At 39.3% G+C, this 8,418-nt stretch overlaps 1 protein-coding gene across 1 annotated transcript in view; it reads right to left on the bottom strand.

The window, feature by feature from the left end:
- Positions 1 to 4,188: 4,188 nt before the first annotated feature.
- The window catches only part of MAP7D3 (MAP7 domain containing 3), a 40,135-nt gene continuing 35,905 nt past the window's right edge, over positions 4,189 to 8,418 (bottom strand). Inside the window, exons 16-20 of the mRNA XM_062503177.1 lie at positions 7,454 to 7,558; positions 7,167 to 7,220; positions 6,301 to 6,394; positions 5,688 to 5,886; positions 4,189 to 4,582 (exon numbers count right to left, since the gene is read on the bottom strand). Coding sequence (XP_062359161.1) covers positions 4,273 to 4,582; positions 5,688 to 5,886; positions 6,301 to 6,394; positions 7,167 to 7,220; positions 7,454 to 7,558 — 762 coding nt within the window. The 3' untranslated portion in view covers positions 4,189 to 4,272. The remainder of the gene's footprint in view (positions 4,583 to 5,687; positions 5,887 to 6,300; positions 6,395 to 7,166; positions 7,221 to 7,453; positions 7,559 to 8,418) is intronic.

Genomic DNA, 8,418 nt, shown 5'->3' with positions numbered 1-8,418 from the left:
ATGAGCAGATGTAAGATGGATTTTAAAGCCCTGCTTTCCCAAACAGTCCTGGTAAAAGAGCAGGTTTTTGCATGCTGAGAATTTTAACTTTTTCCATTTTAGGGTAAGAACTAAATTAGCCTCAATATACTGGGTTTGACTTTTGAAGCTCCTGCAGTACAAAAGCATGTAGCCTTGCAAAAATTTAACCTTGTTTCCAAGTAACTCCTAGTATAAAGGCTTGAAATGCTGTTAGATTTAGAGATCCACACACTGCATCATTTGTGTGTGGCTTAAACTAAAACAAATCTAATTTTAAACTTATCTGGTATACAATTAAGCTTGGCACTTAACTGAAGGGGGTTTGATAAGGCATGCACCTCCAACACAGAGATGCGAAGATTGCACCTGGGGTCAGAGGGATCCATTATTATGTTTCTACAACAAACACCACACCATTAATAAGTAATAAATACCTTAGCTTACTCTACAACACCACATTGCAGCACATGTACGGAATGGCTTCATCTTACAGATAACAATGTTTTGGAAGTGACATTTAGCTTAGTTAAGTTTCCATAAACTTGTTTTAGTCTTGATTTCCGCATGGTTTGCCTGCAAGTTTTCCTCAACAGCTTTTTTTATATCATTGTTTAAACAAGGCTGTCTGTGTACAATTATTAATCCATTAACAAGCAGTAAATCTTTCACCTACAACATGCATTTACAAGTGCCTTAAAAATAGCTCAGACAAGGCTAGCTCTCCTATCATGTCAGTGTATGTTTAGTGACTGAATAAAAGTGAGACTAGTGCCTGCTTGGAATCTATAGTCTGGACTTTTTTTTTTTTTTTCATTTTGCCATCTTACATGACTGACGTGTCTTAGGGGTGAATTTCTGAAACCAAGTCTACTACACTGATACTAGCAAAGTAAAGAGTCAGCTGTGGTGTCATTGCACCCCCCTTAAATATCTGAGGGCTAAAGGAACAATTTCTAGAAACTAATTAATTTTTTAAATGTATAACTAACACTGGACCATCTGCCAGAAACAGTCTGTGTGAAAAAGCCCTTTGGAGAGCATATGTACAGCCATTGCTCATGCACAGATCTACCACGCTTCAGCAACCTGAATGCTGGTTTAAGGAGGGGGTTTTTTCCACAGTAGTAAAATACTTTTATCAACTGGATCTACTCCAGCCATTCCCTTTCAACTACTGATAAAGAACCCTTGCAAGAAAATGAAAAGCAGCATCTTGCTGGTCACTGCTCCACTGCTGGACTTGCCAAAACAGAGATGCTGCTGCTGCAAGGGAAAGGTAAAGGCTAGCAGGGAAAAGCAGGTTAAAGAATTCCTCAGTTCAGAACATGCCATCAGCACGGACAAACACAGCAAGAGCTGAAGGTGTTAGTGCAAACCCCCTCTCAACCACACAGATGGAACTGCCAGAGGCTGCTAGTTTGGGAATCTGCAGCTGAAGCAGTTAGAGCAGCACCTGAGTGCATCCCAAGGCAGGTCAGCATGGCAAGGGGTGGAGAAGCCTAGTAAGGTCACATTTAACATTCCAGAAATAAAACACTGTTCAACTGCAAAGTTTATTTAACTGTGTGCACGTATTTACACAGGGCTGGATCAGATCATCCAACAAATCTCAGCACAGGAAAAATATCGGCATCTTTGTTAGAATGATTGTCTCTGCCAGAACAAACAGCTATCATACAAAAATACAGTTTTCCTTTTACCTAAGGCACTGCTCTAAAGTCTAAAACAGTTCTACAGTATTTCTGAACAGCAAGAGGGAGAAGGCTGAGGGCTCCTGTTGCAACTGAGGTGTCGAGGAGAGAACAGGTGAAGTTCCAGCATACCCACTGCAAACACAGCTGGTGCTTGATGCATCACTGGAATTGAGGGATCAGGCAATAGGTTGTAGCAGGTGTTGAGACAGTTACTCTTTAAAGCAATCACCTACCCAGTTTATCTGGTACAGGAGACATCAGAACAAGGCTGCATTATTACTTTTAGTAGCAATTTTCAGAAGATGCTTCGTTAATCTCTTCATGCTGAAAAAAGCAGGCAAGTTCAGGTTAAATAGACTATTTAATGCAGGCTTTAGGGGAAGGGAAATATATATGCAGCTTGCAGCCACTGTTATAGAACTGGAACTGGAACACTTAGAATAATTAACATGAACAAAACATGACTTCAATGGTCTAATACTGTTATGTACACAATAAAATAATACTTCCATAAGTGTAGATAAATAAGTAATTCAAAAGGAAAACATTTTTTTAAAAGCCTGACACCTTAAACTACACCGACAGACAAATCTAGGGACTCAACATTTTTGTAATATATTAGAGCACATGCTGAAAAATGTTTTGATGTTTGCCAATAGATTAAAACGTATTAGCGATGGTACAACACTTGCATTTTGAAACTGCCAATGTTTTCACATTAGATAATAAGGAATTTTTCTTCTCCATTCAAAACTGAAGATACTCAATTTTGCATTTTTAAATAGCACATGAACCAACAAGCAAAAACATTTTTCTAGACATTTAAAAGGGAGTTCAGATTTAACATAAACTGAGTGAGTCTTTTATTTCATCAAGATCATTTTAGAAATATGCAAAGTCTGCAGCTAAGTGGGGAGCCTCCAGTGGCATGTTCTACATGATACTGATATGAAAAAAGAAAAAAAAAGACTCAATCAGGTTACTGTAAAGTCTGCAAAGGGGAAACAAGGAATATTTGGACTAGGAAACTTTATCTAACAATTAGCTAAACAAACGAAAAAAGAACATTAGCACAACAGTTTCCCTGAAATGTTTCAAGGTGCAAATTAAGTTTGTCATCCCTCCCCTGGTGTTTTTTGCAAACTTGAAGATGGATAAAGGTAAACAAGCAGCTTTTCAAAACAAGGCCTTCGGTACTTGAGAAAACACTGGATTACTGAAGTGCAATCAGATTATTTCCAGGTCTCTAGTGTTCACAGTTCTGTCCAAAGAGCAAAGAGAAGAAAACTTTTAACCATCATAACGGTGTGTATGCCACATGCATCCATCATCACTGTCAGTCTACATCCAGGAGTGAGCACACAACCACTTGGTCACTCACAGTCCAAAACCAGCACAGTAGGTTTTCTTTCTTTTTACAGGAATATTAGTTTTCAAAGTTATGTACAGAATTCTTAAACTGTATTATGTCTAAAAATTTTCAAGTTCAAAATTAAAAGGCCACACTTCCTTCACTAAAAAGTTAATGAGTCTGATCACAACGAAAAGTGATCAGCAGAGCCACAATAAATTTGGCTATTCCCATGACCCAGTCTCTAGTGGCCTCAAGGGAAGTCTCCATCAGGGTGTGCCCAAGGAATTAAAATTCACAAGACGCAGAGTGACAGAGGAGACTTGGGAAACAGTTCAGTCTAGAGAAGTGCTACACTTTAATCAAAGAAAGTGCTACACATCACTGGAAGGAAATGGGGATAGCAAGGCTTGTTTTTCCACTAGCATTCACTTCAACTGATCACACAGTCATTTATCCCATGGAAAGAGATCTCCTGTGAAAACGGCCATTTGGGGTTTGGCTCCAACACCAGAGAAGTCCAGTCTTGCATAAACTGGCTTCCTGAAGCTTCTCTGACACACTATGCACTGTACTGCATCAGGGCTTGGCTTCTCAAGTATGCGTAGCTTGAGATGCACCCCTGCCTCTTTCAGAAAATTCAGAATATTTTGTGTGTGGACAGCTTTATTACTGCTCCCCAAATGTAACACAACCATCTGTGGAATTTCAGGTTGGTGTTACTCGCCTCAGTGAAGTGAAAGACTGATCTACAGTAAGTAGAGAGGACATCTAATGCACTGCTAGGAGTCTGAAGAGACCTTGTAAGACCACGCAGGTCAGCATCAAAAAACAGACCATGCCCAGGAACAGAGTTACATCAGGCACCTTTTAAACCATTTTGTATCTTCAAAAGTAACACGTGCCATTTAACATATCTTAGAAAAACCTTAAAGTACAACACAGGAGCTTCAATGCCGTTTGGAACTTCACAAGGGCTCAGCTGTGTCTTTAGGAGAGCCTTCATGTTGGGCCTTATCAAGTCCCTAAAAAGGCATCAGTTGGTGACTCCTTTTGACAGAATTCAAGTTAAAAGCACTAAAGAGCCTACCCTCCAGACTACACATTGGAAAAAGTGCCTTGAAAATAAGAAGCTGTAGTTAAGGCAAGGAGAGCAAAATGCAAGGAAGTGAACTGCCTAGCCAGGGGAAGACACAGACAGGGAAGTCAGCTTGGATTACCTGATGAAGCATCTATAGGTTTGGTCAATGAATTCACTGCACCATCTTCCTCAAAAGCCAATTTGGGACTAGAAGGTTTTGTAGCAGCATCATTCAAGTTTTGATTACAGTTACCAGCAGAGATGCTGTCTGAGCTCAGTTTGGTTGACTTGGAATGTACTCCAACGTCAATAAACTCCTCAAAAGTCCATGAACCAGATTTTCCATTAAGATTCTGAATAAGTCCAATTTTATGATCAGCTTCATGAACATCCAACTTCCCCAAGTCACTGATAACAATTTCTTTTGCAGGATGGCTACAAAAAAAAAAAAAAAGAAAGAAAAAGAGAGAAAGGGTACTTGTATTGCAGTTTTCACATGTTTAACCTTTACATTGATTCCAGGACAGCCAATTAACAGTCTGCATACTCTGCAAAGCACTGAGTATCCCACAGGGCATTCCCAGAAAAGCTCCAGCTCCCACACAGGATCTCCCCCCTCCAAGAGCCAGTGGTGAAGAACAACTCAGCAATACATACTCACTTTTTACTATACTAACAGTTCTCAGGTAAGGTTTCTGGCTCTAGAAATTTGATATTAAAAAGTAACAAGATTAAAGCTTTGATTATTAAGTCTTGATTTTTTTTTTATTTTTCTCCAGCTAAGACTTTTTGAACACAAAACTAAGTCTCAGAAGACCAGCAATATTTAAAACAGGTTCAAAAGCTAAATCCAAATTATGGATCAGTTTTCATTCATTCTTAGGACAATCATGGAAATGTCTTTACATTCCATCACTGGAGGAATGACATTAATTAATCATCATTTTAAAAAGTGTTCACAATGTAATTTTAAAATCATTAGCATTTAGATGAGCAAATGGAACAAGCATCAGAGGACAAATTTTCCAGTAGTAGGTGAAAATGTTTTACATTACAAAAAATAAAATTTAAAATAGCAAAAAACCCTAATTCCTCACTAAGGGAGGCTTCTGCATAGAATCTGGTGTTTCAACACAACCAAAAGCATTCTAGAGCTTTCTGTAGGTTATTCTTCCTTTCCAGTGTTATCCTCCTCCCTCTTGTTTAACGTTTTGTTAATGAGGAAGAACTTTAAGGCATTTCAATGGAAAAGGTTTCAAGCCTATGTCAGTTTTTATAATCAACACAACCACGTTGCTGGCTGTGTGTCTCACTTCTCAGCAAAGGCAGCACTGTTAACATGGTGCCATCTAAACAAACAATTATCCTGAGCTACCTGCTCTGTGTGAAGCTGTGAGCTGACAGCACACATCACATGGCTGGAGAAAGGCACTCAGACACCACAAAGCCAGCAAGGTGCTGCAGACAGCACTGCATTTAATTTTAACATACAAGAGCTTCCTTGTGTGAGAGCTAAGTGCTCCCACAGTAGCAGACTCACCTGGAATCCTTTAGTTCAGTACCAGACAGAGACCCCTCATCACTTTTCAAGTCACTTCCATTCATGAACACTTCACTGGCCTTCAACTCTGATTCTTCTTGTGCCTCAGATTCTGCAGAGATCATGCTTTGTGCAGTCTCTAAACAATCCTCTGCCTCCCTCTTGACTTCCTGGAGCAAGTCAACACCATTTAGCTTTCCTGAACGTTGCGGGGGGAGGGGGGAGAAAAAATGAAATACAAGGAGAACAAGGAATTGAATAGCAGAACTGCTATTGTAAATGAATAAAACAAAAGTGCCAAAATAACCTTTCCTAGCCAAGACCTGAGGCACTTGGCTTCAAAAGATTCATCTGTCTATACACAAGCTGCCTATACCAACGTGAAATTTGTTTTTCATCTTTAAAAATCCACTTGCAAAAATGAAAGCATGCTGCCTGCATTTCACTCTCAAATAATTTTGACTGATTCTCTGTTCAAGAAGGGAGTCCCCCTGGCATCTCTGGGACTGGTGTCTCAGACCATCCCAGTGCTGTTAGGACTGACCTTTTCAACAGAGCTTAAACATCACTGAGACTCACTGCCACCCAGGCCGGACTCACTCAGCTTCCTTACCTGGTTGATCAGTCTTCTCAAGACCCAACTCTTCCTCCTCTTCAATATCCTCTCCCTCCATCACCTCCGAGGCAGACTTCCCTTCATTCTGCAACTGAATTGCCAGAGTGTTACTTGGAACAACTCCCTGTCCTCTACAGTGTCACAAATTCAGTCACAGCTCTCACACCAGACCATTCTGTGCCCAGAAGTGAGGCCACATGAGTTCAAAGGCTCACAGACAACCAGGTCACCCAGCAAGATGTGCTCCACTGAGCCAGAGCCTGTGGGACCCACTTCCACCTCCTACCTATTATTCCTGAGTTCCTCATTTCTCCAAGGTGTGTGCTAAATTTTTATTGATTTTAAGCTACTGGAAGACTTGAATATTTAAATGTTCAAAGAAGAACAACTATTCCTCAATGTGCACAATTTTTCACAAAACTTAGGTCACTGCATTAAGAAAAATACATCCTTATTGTAGCAATAGCAATCTAAAGAGCATCCAAGACTTGCTTTTAAGCAAACAGATGATGCCAGAAATCTAAGTTTTCTGGGAAAAAACAGTCCTGGCAGAATGCATGCAGTTAAAAGAACTCCATTACTAACCAGTGTTCAGTTAAAACAGTGGTTTAAAAACCAATCTGGAAGTGATAACACCAGATAAGATTGTGTCTATAGGCCTTGAACAAAAATGTAACAAAAACTCTTCACAGAGCAAGCAAAGCACAACAATGCCTGCAATAACAAGCTACTGGAAATTACTCTGGTGCACAAGAACTTTGCACTTCCTGTGGAAGACATGTTGTGTAAGGGTAACAGAGGAAGACAGGATACAAGGCAAAAAGTCCTATTCTGTCATTATACAGATCCAAACAAAAAAGTACCTTGGATTCATTTTGATCTGATTTTCGTGTTCTTTTCATTATTTCTTCAATTCTCTGTTGAAACATGGAGAACATTTACAATGACATACAGAACTTTGTATTTCAGCATACTGGTTAAAATTCATCAATTGTAATATATTTTCATATTTCACGAGTGTACTATTTTCATCACTGTTTTCAAATTTCACAAACCAGAGCTGGCAGTCTAAAAAAAACCACACTTCTATTTAACTGCATCTTAGACCATTTGCCTGTTCATTTTAGGCTGAGAATACAAAACAGGCTACCTTTTTTCTTTCAAGCCTTTCCTGCATATTTTGCTGCATAATCCTCTCTCTTTCCAGTCGCTGTCTTTCAGCCTCTTCTTGAGCTTTTGCTTCAGCTTCTTCTCTCTGAAAATGAAACAAAAAGAAGAGAGCACCCAATGCATAACTCATTCCCAACAGTAAAAAGCAAAGCAATTACAGAATCTGGTTCAACACAGACAGGAACATCAGACAATCACTATTTAATATGACCACACATTACAACTAAATGTCAATTACACAGTTACTGACATGAAATATATATTACTGTGGCATTCAGAAAGTGAAACCAACTATACTGAGGTAATACAAAGTTCTGAATGCTGCCGAGCTACTGAATGTTGCTGTTCAGACTATCCTTTGGGATGAATATCTGGCTAACCAAAACAACCTAAAAAGTAACAAGACAGCAATTAAATTCTAAATGTGTCAAGGTTAACTTAAAAATCTTGGCAGTCAGGTATTGCTACCAAGACACTTGGTGCTGAACATCTTCCATTCCTTCTACGCTGGGAAATCTTTTCCAGTGTAACTGGAAAGAAGATAGAAAGAGGGTTAACACTCTGAGTAACTGCTGTTAGCAAACATTTAAAGAAATATCCAGACACATGACAAAGCCATGCATAAGATATAGCCCTTTGAACACAAATATTCCAATGTAAAACTGCTTTAGTTATCAGAATAAATCTAATTTAAGGAAAGCCTGCTTTCTGTAGAACTGCTCAGTTCAAAGGATGGCTTTGTAAAGGTACACAGATACTTGCTGTGGAAGACTATTCAGCAACAGGAAAAGCAGACTTGGAAACACTACCAATCTTTCTTTGAGAGGAATCAGAGTAAACTAGATTACTTTCCAGACAAACCATCTCTTTGTAAGTCATAGCAGACCACTGGTAAAGTAGGCTCAGTACAAATATTTTACATATGCAAAAGAGCATCCCTGATGG

The sequence above is a fragment of the Cinclus cinclus genome, chromosome 15, assembly GCF_963662255.1.
Source record: "Cinclus cinclus chromosome 15, bCinCin1.1, whole genome shotgun sequence".
In the NCBI taxonomy this organism is placed as follows: Eukaryota; Metazoa; Chordata; class Aves; order Passeriformes; family Cinclidae; genus Cinclus; species Cinclus cinclus.
Note: the sequence above shows the minus strand (reverse complement) of the source record. Positions and strands in the feature narration are given on the sequence as shown.